Consider the following 17,064-nt stretch of genomic DNA (forward strand, 5'->3'; position numbering starts at 1 on the left):
CTAGTGTTCTAGTGTAGTTTTAATTCTTAACGACAAATTTCTACGGACATATATCGGTGTGTATAAAACACGACACGTGAAACATTGCGATACTTTACACGTATGTATACTTTGGGAAAGTTTATTCCGATGCTATCATAAGTCGTATGTATAAGTTTGAGAAACGTGTTCAAAGTGCAGTTTGTCAAGCTTTACTTATGCACCGCGATAATGTTCAGAGGCTTTTCAAGTTTCAAAGATGTTAAATTTTATTTTATAAACGTCTACATTGCTATTCTGCATCCGATCGTATCAAATCTCTATTGACATGCAAATTTACATATGTCAAGATGAACGATTTGATTTATCGAATCTGTTTCACACAACATATAATATTTTATTCTATTCTTATTGATTTTGTTGCGTCTCTTTTATTTTTAACCTTATACCAGTAACTCGATTGATTCGTGTGTCAAAAATGAAATAAATTATATAATGATTATATGAAATTGAAAAGTGTTTCACGAGTATTACTTTTTTAATATCTGTCACTTTATTAGTGTCAGTAAAAAGATCTTTTCTTTGCGATGAAAGAAAAGATCTTTTCTTTGCGTTGAAAAAAAGATCTTTTGTACATTCTTTTCACATTTTGTACACGAAGTATAACTTTTTTCTAATAAAGTAGCCATTATTAGAAAAAAATTATACTTGGGATGTTGAATCAAAAATTAAAATGAAGAATTTACATAGATCCATTATCAAGATTATACACATGTTTGAATGAAGACCGAAGAGAAAGATATACATATGTATGTACATACACAGTGGCGGACTGGCCATACAAGCGAACATGCCCAATGGCATGTGGGCCCCACTATCTGTTAGAAAATATGGGCCCTCAGTAAAATTAAATAACTTTTTAACTATTTCACGTGTGTAAAAATGTATAGGATATTGCAACTTTAGGACCTAAAGTTTGGGTATATCAACAAAACAAATTTCTTACGATATACACAAATAACTAATACCTGCTTTAACAGCCCAAGGATCGGTTAACTTTTTTTATTAGGCTTGAAATGTAAGTTTCAACATTTGCGTGGGCCCTTTTGCCGGGCCTATTCCAACGTCAAGATTATGTATATACCAATACCTACATATGTAACAACTAACTACTGAAATAAAAATGGGAATAAACAAATTTTCGTGAATAATATAAACTGAATTGCTTAAAACAATTTTGATAGGACGATTCATCATCAACCAGCGATTTAAATTTACTTCATACTTTCAAAATAACATTTGATTATACTTCGATGATATAGTAAGATTTAAATACACAATTTTATACAGTTTCCGAATATAAAATCTATTCCTAATCTAGACACACCCATGTAAATAGAAATATAGCATAGGGGCCCCCTCCCCAAAATCCCGATTTTCGATTAACATTAATTGAAAATATTATGCATTTTTTTCAGGGACGTAATTTGGGGGGGGCCATAGGGGGGCACTCGCCTAAATTAAGGAATAGTGTGAATTTAGAAAATATTATGAATTTAATGATTAATGAGATACTATGGATTTATGAATGCTACGTGTATTTCTTATGTATGTTACTTTTGGGTAACTAATAAAATAATCGCTGCTATGTGCTTTGAAAAAAAAACAAAACAAAACTTTATCTAATATTATTACGTACATATGTACATAGATAAAGTGACAAGACAGTCGGTAGAAATTAAGTTAATTGATAGTTTTTTGGAGAATCAGTTTGATGGTCGATTAATGTTAACTATGTAAAGATTTGTGGAAAAAAATTTTCGCCTGCGGCGCTTTTTTCTCTTTTTACATAATATTTTTTTATAATTACTTTTTCAAAAATAAGCTTATTTTTTTCATATTTTATAACTCAATAAGGTAAAGAATATTTTCCATTTTTATTCCGATATAAAAAAGATTTTTTGAAAAAAAATTCAATTTGACCAATCTTTGCCTGCCCTGCCCCCCAAAGAAAAAGCTGAAATGACGTCCCTGATTGTTTTCTACCGAAAGTAAAAGCCGCTTTTATGCCGCATTTTTTTATGATGCATTATATTTACAATATAATTTATGGATCTATTTTGCTTTTGCCATTTTTCTTGTACCTAAATTTGTTTATTTTGGAAATTTTGAAAATTTGAATTTGGAAATTTTGAAAAAAAAAAATTTCCCTTGATTTTTAGCGTTATGGAAAGAAGAAAATTTTGTTATATGGGGGGGGGGGACAAATTATTTTAACCCTGGGTGGGGCCCCCTTTGACTCCTGGCATGCACTGATTTCAGTCCCAGTCCGCCACTGTACATACATATGTGTGTATGTATAAGTAGTGAAAAAGGCACACCAATTATGATAAATATACATAAAGAGCATATGGAAAATAGCGGTGACCGTCACCGTATCGAAAGGTCGAAAACTCGAAAATGTTCGTTAACTTGAATACATATGAAAAGCGGGTAGTATACATATACATATATCAGTATATGTATACATATACATATATCAGTATATGTATATTATAATTTTTATAAGGGTCTGTTGGGCCTGACGGTGTGCCCCCTGACGTATTAAAGGCATGCTGTAATTCGCTCTTAGAGCCTCTTCAGTTTATTTTTAACCTTATTCTGGGTTCTGGTAATTATCCTGAAAAATGGAAATTATCTAGAGTCATTCCCATTCATAAAAGTGGCTCTAAAAATGAGGTTGAAAATTACAGACCTATTGCTATCATCTCGGCTATTCCCAAAATTTTTGATAATATCCTTCACCGTTTGATTCTTTTGCAGTTCAAAAGATTGTTGTGTGATGAGCAGCATGGTTTTTCACCATGTCGTTCCACTACCACTAATCTTGCCTGCTTTTCATATTATACCATGTCTAAAGTTGACCGTGGACAACAAGTTGATGTAGCCTACTTTGACTTTCGAAAAGCATTTGATCTTGTCAACAATGACGCTCTTATGATCAGATTAGCTGAAGTGGGCTTTTCTCCACGTCTTCTTAAACTCTTTGCTTCTTATCTTAGTGATAGGAAGCAATTTGTTAGATATGGTATTTATGAATCTCCTTCATTTTTTACGCGATCTGGTGTAACTCAGGGGTCCACCTTAGGCCCTTTACTATTTACAATAGTCATTAATAACCTCCCAAAAGTACTACGCAATGCTTCATGTCTCTTGTTTGCTAACGACGTTAAACTATTCATTGCTGTTAAGGATGAGAGGCAAGCCTCTCTCCTTCAAGCTGATATTAACGCTGTTTTAGAGTTCAGTTCCAGTTTAGGGCTTGAACTGAATACTAGTAAATGTGCTATTATGAGTTATGGACGTGCGAATTCGCTCTATTGTCACGGATATTCCATTGGATCCGTATTGTTGAAGCGCGTGGAATCAATGGTCGACTTGGGTATCACTTTTGATCCTCAATTCACCTTTCACAACCACATCAAGACAATCGCTGACGTTTCCTTTCGTCGACTTGGATTTGTCTTGAGATATGCTAGATTATTCTCCAACCCCTTGTCTTCTCGCTTGCTTTTCAACTCACTTGTTAGAAGTAAGCTAGAGTATAATGCAATTGTGTGGAATCCGCATGAAGCAAACTACTCTCTTATTATAGAAAAAGTGCAAAAAGCATTTCTTCGTTTTCTTTATAAGAAAGAGTATGGGTACTACCCATATCTCTATCCTACTCCTTTCCTTTTGGGCATGCTTGGGTATAATTCCCTTGAACTTCGGAGAAACTTCTCGTTAATTCGTTTCGTTCTCCAGCTATTGCGTGGTAATACGTCATGCCCGTTGTTGCTGGAACAGTTGGGACTTTATGTCCCTAATAATTATGTGCGTGGTAGACATCATCATTTAATGGTTGTACCTGCTGCTCGCACAGTTCTTTTTCGAATGGCTCCTATTCCAAGAGCTATTCGACTTCTCAATGAAATCGTTGCTGCTGTCCCTGAATGTGATATTTTCCACCTTGGGGAGCGTAGATTGTCGGATATTATCTTAACATATTTATCTGGTAACCTGCGCTCATCATTACTTTCTAAATTTGAATGTGATGAATGAGTGGAATCTTAATCTACTCTCTTCCATTTGGACCTCGCTGTGATTTTATTTTTTATTCATATTTTGTTTTATTTTATTTTATTTTTTCTTTCTCTTTTGTACATTTTTATATACTATTTTAATTTTTCTCAGTGTAAACAAAGAATGGGATTTATGGATTTTATTTTTAATTTTTACACTTTTGTTATTTTTTTTTTTCTCTGAATGAGGTATTATTTTCCTTTTGTTACTTTTTTTTATTATTTTATTTTACCATGTTTTCTGCTTTTGCTTTTTTCCTTTATTTACAGTATACTTGTTTTTATATCTTTTTCAAATGTAGGCCATTGTGGCGCATTAGGTTCTTCCTGTAATGCCACAATGGTCCAAAACTATTAAATAAATAAATAAATAAATCAGTGACGTGCGGTAAAACTCTCTCTCCCCCCGTCGTACAGCCTCACTTAATTTGCGCGAGCAGGATACAAGAGGAACAGGCTTTTCCTCCCGTATCCTGCCCGCGCACATTAAGCAAGGCTGTATGACGAAAAGAGAGATAATATTACCGCATGCCACTGATATATTATATATGTATATACATAGTACCGTTTACCATGCATACATTATTTTTGATCTTTCGATTTAAGATCTTTCGATTTTCGATCTTTGCTTTCCGATATTTGCTTTTTCGATTTTTCGGCCTTTCGATGCCGTGATGTATGTAGACCCGTTCGATACCACAAAATAATAAAACAACAGCCTCACTCAAAATAAGGATCGTTCCGTGATCCTTTCGGCTCGTAATCATATATTCAACTACTTCGTATGCTGAATAAATAGTAAACAGCTTAAATTCAACGTGTAATATACATACCATATACAGTGTAACATTGTTAACAGTGTTATGTAACATGTAACATATACAGCCAGCAGCGTGGCTCGGTCGTTAAGCTTCTGCTTAACACTGAGAGGCGCCGAGTTCGATCCCTTGAGCTGACCTCGATTGAAAAGAATTTTTCTGAGTATATCTGTAATGCTGCTGGTCAGACCAGGATTTGTGACTCCTGGTTGATCGTTTCCTATCAGAGTTTGCCAATTTTCTCTGATTTCATTGTTGAAACGATTCCCGATTAAAAATTGGCTAAAAATCCTTCCTACCCACTATGTCACCACTATTTGAGTATGATTAATGTAAATATTACAATAAAAATGTATGTACAATTCATAGATGTCTCGTTAAATTGTCGAGTTTAAGTCAGTGTCTCGCAATTTAGCGACTTATGTATATAATAAAAAATGCTGTATTGTTTGTAATTTGGCCAGGAAGGCGCATTGGGGTTTACCTGTAATGCCTTCCTGGAATGAAATAAAATAAAATAAATAAAAATACATACATACATACATAGAAAGTGTAGCATCTAGTCTCTCGTGGTCCAGAGGGTTAGTAGAAGTGCTCGATAAATACAGTGCTTCTGCGCGAGTGCATACGTGATGCACTTTATTTACGTCGGCCTACAAAACACAGGAAATTAATTCAACTACATTTATACATACATAGATTATTATATAAAACAACGTCAAAAGCATTCTCACATCAGTGGCTTTGCCCGTTGACAACGGACAAGTGTTAAATTAATTTCGAAAATGAAACGCACTCATTCATTGAAAATAGACATCGAAATATATTAATGAAACTCTTCGCGTCTCAACTATGAACTATTAGTGATTTCCATACAATTTTACCAGATTTCAAAATCTGCGCCCAAATTTAAAAACATGGAGCCACGAGGCGTCCTTCTATTTTTATTTAATTTTATTTTATTACATCAATTAATCATGCACATCGCCTAACAGATTGCCACAAAGTGACGAGTGTGTAAAACAGATTAAGACTCAAGAAATTATATTTATTTTTTTAATACATAATTATTACATAAATTGAAACCATACATGACATCTATGGTCAGACATTGCTAACATCGTATACAATACGATCAATAACATTTTCATGTAACAATACGAATTCACACACAATAAACATCCACATCTATGGAGAGAAACCTGAGATATAACACAATAATTCAAGATTTCGCAAGAGAAATGAGGAGGGAATGCCAACTTTTCAATGAAAGCAGGAATCGTTTCAATGAAAATCAGAAAAATTGGCAAACTATGATCAGAAACGACCGACCTAGTTACAAACGAATGTCTGGCCAGCAGCAATCAGTGTGACTCGAACTCACAACTACACTGACCATAGCAATACATGCCAACCACTAGTCCATGCTGTGGTTATGAAAAACAAATATAGAACTTTGATAGTGCAGCCAGATACTGATTACATATTTATTAAATATATAATAGGATGTGGTATTAGACGTTTCCAGATTTTGACCACTTGTTTTGTTTGAATTTAATTATCGCCAACTGACCTCGTTTAGTCCAAATTTAGCCGATTCTACTAGCGACCGCGTGTGCAAAAAGCCGGTTGAGCTCGTGCAAATATTAGTACAGTTTGGCTTATTCGGTTATAAAAACACCGCCATCGCTTCGCTTATGGGATTTTGAAATGGGGGGTGGGTGGGGTGAGGGGTGTCGTCGGAAAGCGGGCAATGTTTTCCAGTCTTGAAAAATTCACCCTGAAATATGGTCAATTTGCGTCCGCAGTGTTCCGAGTGAGAATTCGCAATTAATGGAAAGCGAAGGCTTTATTGCTGTATTAAATTTTTTTATGGAAATGTACCAGACGAGGTTTCCACTGACGACGCTTAATTACCGTCGCTGAAACCTCTGCTTCGCTCTTTAATATTTGTTTATTTTTTTATATTAATCATTTCAAAATACAATGTTAATGACTTAAATTTAAATATGTACTACTATTTAAATGTAACAGTTTTATAATCTGATTGCGTGTTTCGAACGTTTTGTTTGATACGATAATTCGAGTGTTTCGTGAAAAGTATATATGTATGTATAATATGTGCATATGTTTGCACCTTCAGATGTAATATTGTTATTGTTCGTAAATATTTATTTAAAATTTATTCATATGCAGTATCGAATAATATGTATATTGAGTTGTATGTTTCGCTCTATATTTCATTTTATATTCAGAAAAGTGAGTTCGCTGGCACGTTCATTTTCAGGAAACACTTGAAGCTTCATTTAAAACTATTATAATTTTGCACTCGTAGAACTACTCGTAAGTTTCTATCAAGCAGTCCGCTCAAGCTAAAGCTCTAAGGTCAGGGGTCGAAAATTAATCCGGATTTAATTGAGGATAAAATAGGATGTATTGTGAGTTTTTAATGCAATAAGAATGATCTGATTTGTTTATAGATTTTTAATTTTATTGGATTGGGAACGTAAATTTTCATTATATATTATTAATTTTATTTTTTATTACTAAAATTTTGTTTAGCATGGTGCCATTATGGTTTTTTTCCAATACGACACGACACCTATGGCCAAATTTTTACATACGTACTTTATATAAATTTATTACTAAATATAAAGATAAATTTGCAAACTCTTGATGGGAAGCGTTCAATCTTGAATCACATACATATGTATGTAGCCAGCAGCATAGCTCGGACGTTAAGCTTCTGCTTACCATCAAGAAGGTGCCGGGTTCTATCCCTGAATGAAAATGAATTTTTCAGAGTATGCTGTTGGTCAGACCTGGATTTGTGACTCCAGGTTGATCGTTTCCTATCAGAGTTTGCCAATTTTCTCAGATTTCATTGTTGAAACGGTTCCCGGAAAAAAAATTGGCTAAAAATCCTTCCTACCTACTATCTCACCACTATTTGAAATTTGATGGATGTACAATAAAAATTTATGTACAATTCATAGATGTCTCGTTAATTTGCGAGTTTTTTCAGTGTCTCGCAATTCAACGACTTATAATAAAAAAATGCTGCATTTGTATTTGTAATTGGCCAGGAAGGCGCATTGGGATTTACCTGTAAGGCCTTCCTGGTATATATGTAAAATAAAAAATAAATAAATAAATGTACATATATCCACGATCTGACCAGTAACAACAGGCCGAATATTGAACTCATAACCCCTCAGTTGATAGCATTTTACGCTAAACACTGAGCTATGCTGCTGCTATTTAAATACATACATATGTGTATGTACATATATATATATGTACGTAAATACCGATTTTCAACATATACATACATATATATTTTAAAAGGTTAAAAAAATATTAGCACGAATTAATAATGTAACAAAATATCGCTGTTATTGGGTAACGGATAATTAAATCAACACTTTTTTATTATAAAAAGGTTCCAAAAAAACGAGAAAAAACATGAACGAAAATATATTATTTGAGTATTTGTAAAATAAAGAGTAAAAATCTTGATTTAAACATTAATTTATTAAACTCATGCACATACACACATTATGTATATATGTACATACATACTATTAAACATCGTTGGAATCTTTTCACAAGGACATTTCACTGTAAGGCGAACGGTGAAAATGTTTGAAGTGTTACAGAACGTAGAAAAATAAGCCTAAATTTATGTGACGTTGCTGCGAAATAAATAATAACGGGATGCTGTGGAAAAATATTTAAAAAATTATAAACTGCTTAGTGCTTTTTGACGTGGAGCAGTACAAATTTACATGATATAAAAGACCCCTTAAGCACTATATACTTATTATATACTATTCGACGAGCATCAAATTACACCCCAATAAAAACATAGCACATACAACGTGGATAGAGAAATTGAACCTTCCCCTCTTAATCAACGTGTGCCGGGAAAGCGTTTCGCGGAAACGAGCTTTAGCGTATCAACATTTCATCCATATTTACAAAATAGACGTCTCGTTTGTAACGTACCATCTAGGAGGAAAACGGCGCATCTCAAACGACTCAAATACCCAAAGCATACAAGTGCGTACTACCACCATAATCCTACATTTGTGTATCTCTTGAGAGCGAGATTCTACGAGGAAAACACGTCCATGTAAACAGGGGTAGCCCCACAAGTCACGTTCCTCAGAAATTACTGCAATTTCGCATTCACAGAGGTCCGCTTGACCACCCCTGCCCATGTAGATCCTCGCTGACGTCACATCTCAAAGACTACACGAGCTGGACCTCATTAAAACCACCCATTTACATATACATACGCCCAGTACAACGTTAAAGGAAGGCGAAACGGTACATATATGTATTATACATATTCTATATATGTATTGAGTAGTATATACATATGTACATATTGATTTGTGTTATATATGTGTATGTCTCTTGTAAATATTACGATGTAAAAGGTATCCTTTATGATTCTGGGTAAATCGATATCTGAATTCAATTATTATAGTCAATGTTTGAACTTTGCACAGGTAGACGTTCGACTCCCACTTGTTGTATTGTAATAGGGCAAAGTTTTATGATATATGTATACTACTATTACTAGGATAGGTAAATAAAAATTAAAATGGTATTCCAGCTATTTACATAGTTTTGTTACGAGTAGATTTCAAGTGAAAAAATATAGATTAATCGAAGAAATTAGTTTCAAAGTTGTCAAATTTAAACATGTTGGTCGATTTCACTAATATTCCTGTTCAAAAAAACTTGATCCAAGCTATTTACATTGGTAAATTATGTATTTATTTGATTTAGTTATTTATAGATTAAATATTTGTTATTTTTGTTCTACAATCAGTATAGCAAAAGTTCTCGAATGTTTTAAAAAAATTTTGAATAAATTAAATCATAATTAAAATAACCATAAGTCTCTTATAAAAAATTATATGTATACTAGAATCCGGCGCCTGCGCCCCCGCGGCTACGCCCCCGGCGTCTGCGACCCCTAGGGCTCCGCCCCCAGCATCTGTGCCCCCGGAGGTTCCGCCCCCTAGGGCTCCACCCCTGGCGTCTGCACCCCCTAGGCTTCGACCTCGGCGCATTTGCCCCCGAGGACTTCAAATCCTTTGAATCGAATCATTTGTTCGATGACGTCACGGATTTCTACGACCCAACGAACGAAGGTTACATACATGCAAAGTCTCTTTCCAAATTATATATTAAATTTGAAGTTAAACACACATTATAGTTCTTTGAATTTTGCAATTATCCAAAACAAAATTAAAATTCATCTGTTACTTAATTATAACCAGCAGCATAGATCTGTGGTTTGCATGTATGACTTTGCATGTATTGGTCACGGGTTCTATCCCTGGCTTTGTGCTGCCGTCCAGACCTTGAATATGGATTAGTGTTGATCGTTTCCTATCAGAATTTGCGAATTTATTTGATGTCATTCATACTATCTGTATCAAAATTTCCCTATCTGTATCAAAATTATAATTTTTCAATATCTCAATTTCGCTGATTTATAAAATGCTGCAAAATTTTTCATAGATGTCTCTATGATTGTCAATCGATGTTTTAAATAATGTTTACAATACTTCTGTACAATGTTTGATCATAGATTTCGTGTAAAATAAAATATAAATGGGTGAATATCTGAATAAATAAATAAATAAATATTGTATTTGCGATTACATTTTTTCTCAAATTTCTGAATATAGTAATAATGTGTATTATTTCATATTGTGGGATTTAGTTTTATGAATGAATGATTAAGTTAGTATGCTTGAGAAGAATGAATAATGAAATTGGTACATGCAATGTGACAGACGCGGCGCTCTGCTTAAATGTTTTAAACGACTCAACGCGTCACTACCTATGTCACCTGACAACCAGATCCTACAATACAAATAGTATACATATATGTAGAGTGTATTGAGAATGGTCACCAATCAATTAGTCTCTTTCACGACCCATATAATGTTATACATACATATATATTCCTTCATATTGAAGAATCGGTTATAAAGTGTAATAAAAGAAATAAATTCTAAATATTTATATATGTGTATGTTTATAGTTTATAAAGCAATTTCGGGGAACTTTTCTTAACCCTCCCTCACCGAAGTGGGGTATGCAAGTGTCCCATCTTTTATGTTTTTCGTAATAACTATGTGATTTTCAAAGCTCTACACCCTATATTTCTTGTATTCCTAGAATGGACTACAAGAAATTTATTTTAATAGATTTTGTATGATTTAGAAAAGGTGTACAATTAGATACATTGTATAATACATCTATACATTTATACGTTCCAAAATATGATTTAAAGGCGGTAGCGATAAGTCATGTTTTTGACTGTTCACTTGCGTATTCTTGTTGATCGATCAATCAACGCGAGAGAAAGAGACAGCTATATTTTCGTAAGCTATTGTTTTCGTTTGTTTGTTTGTTATTGTTTCGTGCTTTTGGCACGTGGCTATAGTCATGCAGTCGCCTGTTGGCCTTACCTATGTGCGCTTGCATATTGATGCTTGTTGTTATTTTTTTATACAAAAATAGTCAAAAAGATGCTATGGGACTAAATTTTTTTTATGTTGATGACAGAAAAGCTGTATTTTGATTAAAAAATACTGGGGTGCTACTCGACCCCATGTACTTACACGTGTATATTTTTCATAATACAATTTAATAAAAGATTAGCATAAATAATAAAAGATTAGCATATTCAGTAGTCGGAATTAATCGGGAGTTTCTTAAAGGAGAGCACGTTCGTTGCGCTCAACTCAAACACTTCTCGCACGGAAAACTTTGAGTTTTCCACCACTAGCTTATGTCAATAAATTAGCGTAAGTTTCGACGTGGTAATAGATCACGCTCGTTAAAAGTTTCCATCGTTTAACGTCTACGTATGGAGAAGCACTAGACGTGGTCAGCCGACGATCCAGAATACCTTTGAATATTTCAGAAGGTGAACTTTCGTCGAGCTTACTTTTTTCGCGATCACATTAGTCAGTATACCTACGTCAGCACATACCTATATATATTAAAAATACTAGTAGGAATTACATAACGAAATTTTATAACGATAAAATTAAGATTTATTTACAGTAATAATTTATTTGCCGAGTATGTCTTTTTTTTTGGATTTTATATAAACGTGAATTTATACGTATCTGTTTATATTATCAGAGACTCTTAACAGATGGTCCACATACAATAGCCCTCTTGTAGAATATAGGCCTTACTAAAAAAATCCCGTTAGTTGTCAGTCCTTTCCTTTAGATTTTAGAATGATCCTTTTTGGATTACCCAGGAGGGATATAATGGCGGAGGAAGAATCCTCCAATGAATCTTTCTCCATTCAGTTCAACGCTTCCTTGGAACAGTATAAGAATAACAGGCCTATTTAAAAAAAGGACACTGCGCATTTTTTTTGGTATGTACATACATATATGAGGCTACACCGAAAAATGCGAATTTTGAGAAAACTTGCGTATCAAGGGAACGCTATATAGAAAATTTCAAAAGTTTAAATCAATGTCCTTTTAACACGAATCGACTTATCTCGACGAAAATTTTGAAACATTGATTTGATTTTTTTTTTATTTAAAAATAGATTTCACTTCGTATGGCCGTCATTTTTTCATGTTCCCGCCAATAGTTTAGAAAATAAAAGCTATTGTGATATCTTGGGTATCTATCTTTATTTTAAACACACTATCAACAACTTGGTGGTTTCGTTAATGCTAACCACCGAGAGGTTGCTGGGTTCGATCCCATGGGCTTACCTCCATTGAAAAGAATTCATTCCAAGTTTTATCTGTAGTGCTGCTGGTCACACTTAGATATTTGTGATTCGGTTCCTATCAAAGTTTATCAATTTATCTGATTTCATTACTGAAACGGTTCCTCATAAAATTTGCAAAAACGATACTAAATACATACTTTGTCACCACTAATTGAACATGATTTCAAAATTTATAATCTATAAATTTAAATACATATGTACAAGTTTAAAAAAATATATACATTTGTATGTCACTGCTGAAATATATTTTCAAATAATCTTTTTTTCATGACATTTTTTCGACAGAAATTTTGACGGAATATAATTTTACGTATATTTCATTGTAAATTCGTTAGTTTAGAAATAAAGCCCGGAAGTAAAAGTCTTCGTTTGATATTCGAAATAATTCAATTTTAAAAAATTAAAAACATATAACTTTCATTCACATTTAAAATATATAGATAATGATCAGAACTGAGATATCACGTACATTTGCCATATTTCACAATCATTCTTATCAAAATTATGAGTAAAACTAAAAAGGTACGTAATTTCGTATGTTTCGATATCAATGAAAATGCCATTTTTAATATTTTGCCATTTTATAAAATCCACTGTATCCAACTGTTGAATCCCTACAAAAATTAAATGTGTATGCTAAAAATAATATACATGTACTTTCGAATTTCAGATTGGTTTCCCGGGTGGTCCGAGCACGGTGGTTACAACAAGCAGCCTAATGACGACGGCTTATCAGGTCAGGACTGTGTCGAGGTGAGACGAGCTTATCGGCCTCCAGCACCAGCTCCACCACGTCTGGCTTCTTCCTTCCGGTGGAACGATAGAGATTGTGGAGCACCCAACCATTTTCTTTGCGAGCGAACTCTAACCGAAGGTAACCCCTTCAACATAATTATTTTCGAATTTTATTCCAACGCAATACACTTTTGCAACATAACAGGAAACATTTGTACGGATATTTAAAAAATAAACCACGGAGAGCACGAATACATTGCCACCGCGATAAAGCCTTTCAATAATATTTTGAATTTCAAACCTCTCAGATTCATATAACACTCTTTAAGAGGGCATACATATGTAAGCATGTATATGTATTTATGTATGTATATTTCAAAAGGAGGTAATGTCCATCGTGAAATATGATACATATTATATATTAAATTCCACGTAAAACATATGTTTATTTATTTAACATACTTGGGGGAGGCGGCAAAGCTGATAGACACAAGGTGTTTGACTTATACATACATACATACATATATACATTTCGGGTCTACCCCACGGGATCGAATTAGAAATGCACGAAAAACCAAATATCGGAAGGCAAAGATCGAAAATCGAAAGATCTTAAGTCGAAAGATCAAAAAAAAGGGTGCATGGTAAACGGTACATACTCACGTACATCCTCACTTAATTTGCGCGAGCAGGATACAAAAGGAACAAGAGGAACGGGCTTTTCCTCCCGTATTAATGTGCGCGCGCATTTCATATATGTATGTATATAAATTATATGTGAAAAATAAATAAATAAAACAATAATAAAATAAAAATTAGAGAAGAAAAAGTAAAGCAGAAAAAGAAATCTATAAACATAAAATTTAATGTCTGTGGTCTGTCTCGTATGGACTCCTAAACCACTCAACCGATTACGATGGAACTTTCAGGATTTGTTGTATGCATGTTCGGGAAGCTTACTGTGAAAAACAACGGGAAAAAACCTCTTTATAATAATATTCGTAATTACGATTTTACCGACGCGAAAGTATGAAGCGCCATTGTGTAGTTTAGGAAATGTGTTTGTTGGTAACCACGTTAACAGGTTGGTTTATGACGACACGGCGTTGAAGAGACGTTACTCCACGGCGTTGACCATCACATGAAACGGGAACGGGAATTGCATGCCTTATTCTGGTATTGCAACGCATACCAGGTTCAGCTAGTAACAAAGTAAAAGAAAATACGAAAATATGAAGAAAAAAGACAGTATAATGATAGCTAAAAAAAACCGAAAATATAGAAAGAAATGAAGATATTGGAAAAGAAAAATTATAGTTTAAGAAAGACAACTAGCTTGTTTTTAAAAAAAATTCAGAATTTACTACATTGTTAGAAAGACTATTCCAAACTTTAACCACTCCTTTTGAAAAGAAGGAATCTCTGTCAATTTGTTCGATATTTCTTTTAGGAGTCTGATAGAGTAACCTCTAAGAGAGTGGTTCTTAACCTTGTTGGAGGTGCTGATCCTCACCAGTTTCATATGCGCATTCACCGAACCCTTCTTAATTGGCACCCGAATCATATGAGTCGGGTGTGTGTCTTGACTTTCGCCGAACCCCTGAGACTGACTCACCGAACCCCTGGGGTTCGATCGAACCCAGGTTAAGAACCACTGCTCTAAGATGACTGTTGTCATTGAACATAAATAGGTTGGACATAGGACAATTGTAATGATAACTTAATATTTTAAAGACTTCGATTAAGTCGTCTATTCTTCTTCTCGTCTCCAGTGGGGTGAGATTCATTATTTTCAACCTCTCATTATAAGAAAGTGATTAAATTTGGAAGGAATCTTAATAATTCTCCTTTGTACCCTTTCAATAAATATAACATTTTTATAAAGTTCATATACTAAAAACGTATTACAATATATAAAGTTTTGTTAAGACGCTTAAGTTGAGAAAACTTAATAGATGTTTGATAATTATGTTTAGAATAAAATAAATAAATCAAATAATATCCAAAAATGAGTAACATTTGTTGACAATATGATTAATATGCGAAGTCCATTTGAGATCACAAGTAGTGATGCCTAATTGATATTGGACACGGTTAATTAGATTTTTATCTATTTTATAGAAAAAAGTTGGAGTTTTGTAACCAATACTGAACATTTCTTGATATTTAGGGATAAAAGCCAAGTTTTCGTCCACGAATTAATAGCATCCAAATATTTTTGCAGACAAATGTTAGCGCCTACAGTCCAAACAGTTTAATATGCATTAGTGTATTTTAAAATAATACAAATTCATAATTTATATTTATGCTGTATTCACTCATACATATATACATATATTTTCCCTATAACGTTTCAAAGCTTTTGATACAAAATTTCATTTATGCCTTGAAAACCACAACGAAACCTACACACAACTTGTGAATGTCTATATGTATATACATAATTCGAAAATTTTAAATTAAATTCTGATAAAATCTTCATACTTATATGACAGGTAAAAAGTCAAAGTTGCATAAAATTCGCAAAGTCGCCGTAGCAGAATTCGACTTCGAGCATCTCATTAGCGTTACTTGCAAAACCTTTTAACCGGTCATACTTTATTACATTCGATGACTGTTAACAACTTTTGAACGATGAATCTTTCTCACAATTTTGGTCGCAATATATGTACATTTAACACTTTCACATAAGTGTGAAAATACAAACACGCAAAATACAAAAACGTGCATTACAATAAAAATAAATGTTTCGAAATTACGTAAGTGCACAATTTTCACCACGTTCCGTGATTTTCACTGAATGTACATACATTTATGTGTTGAATTTCGGGTCGTATTGTTGGCGAAATGTGGGTAATGGACTTAATGGTTTCAGACATGCGGAATGGGGCCATTAGGGGTGGTTGTATATTATTTTTCGAAACTTTGAGAGCTTTTAGTCTGACTCGCGCTGGAAAAGTGCACGCGAAAATTACTGCACATAATTTTCTTTTTACGAACATATGTATATTTTGTCCGAATGCATGAAATCCACGACCTCTCTAGCGAACGCATGGTGGTATTTTATAAAGTATCACATAATACTTTGAATAAAGTTGCGATGAAACCATGCGGCTCTGCATAATTAAAGAGTAATATTAAATAACTCAGTATCAGTTGCAATTAGTGCAGGACTCGGAATCTTTAAAACATCCCTTTTAAAATTACGTAATAAACTACGCATTTAACATATTACATCATGATTTTTTCGTAACAAATCTATTGGAAAATCAGTCGAATAATAATCCGGATATTGAATACCACATTCACTTATACCTTTTGAGACTCGAACGTGTATATTATACATATGTATGTATGTAGGTACATATATGGACCTGATCCTTGGACGAGGGTATAAATGGCACTTCTGAAAATCACTTTTGCCCTTCTACGAACCTAATGGTGTTTTATTCTCTTTCTTGGGTATAAATTCAATATTTGTTCGATGAATTAAAGCATGTGTACATATATATGTAAGTATGTATGTACATACGTATCATGTTTCATAGCAAGCGCAGGTATTGTTATTTATCAGGATGGAATTATCGGGTCGTTCTAAATTCGATAC

The 17,064-nt window shown here is 33.6% G+C and overlaps 2 protein-coding genes across 2 annotated transcripts in view; one reads left to right on the forward strand and one right to left on the reverse strand.

The window, feature by feature from the left end:
• The window catches only part of LOC143914278 (organic cation transporter-like protein), a 474,519-nt gene that overhangs the window by 275,215 nt on the left and 182,240 nt on the right, over positions 1–17,064 (reverse strand). The window lies entirely within an intron of this gene.
• The window catches only part of LOC143914705 (uncharacterized), a 95,384-nt gene that overhangs the window by 36,699 nt on the left and 41,621 nt on the right, over positions 1–17,064 (forward strand). Inside the window, exon 9 of the mRNA XM_077435005.1 lies at positions 13,393–13,596. Coding sequence (XP_077291131.1) covers positions 13,393–13,596 — 204 coding nt within the window. The remainder of the gene's footprint in view (positions 1–13,392; positions 13,597–17,064) is intronic.

This window comes from Arctopsyche grandis, chromosome 7, assembly GCF_051622035.1.
Source record: "Arctopsyche grandis isolate Sample6627 chromosome 7, ASM5162203v2, whole genome shotgun sequence".
Classification (NCBI taxonomy): Eukaryota; Metazoa; Arthropoda; class Insecta; order Trichoptera; family Hydropsychidae; genus Arctopsyche; species Arctopsyche grandis.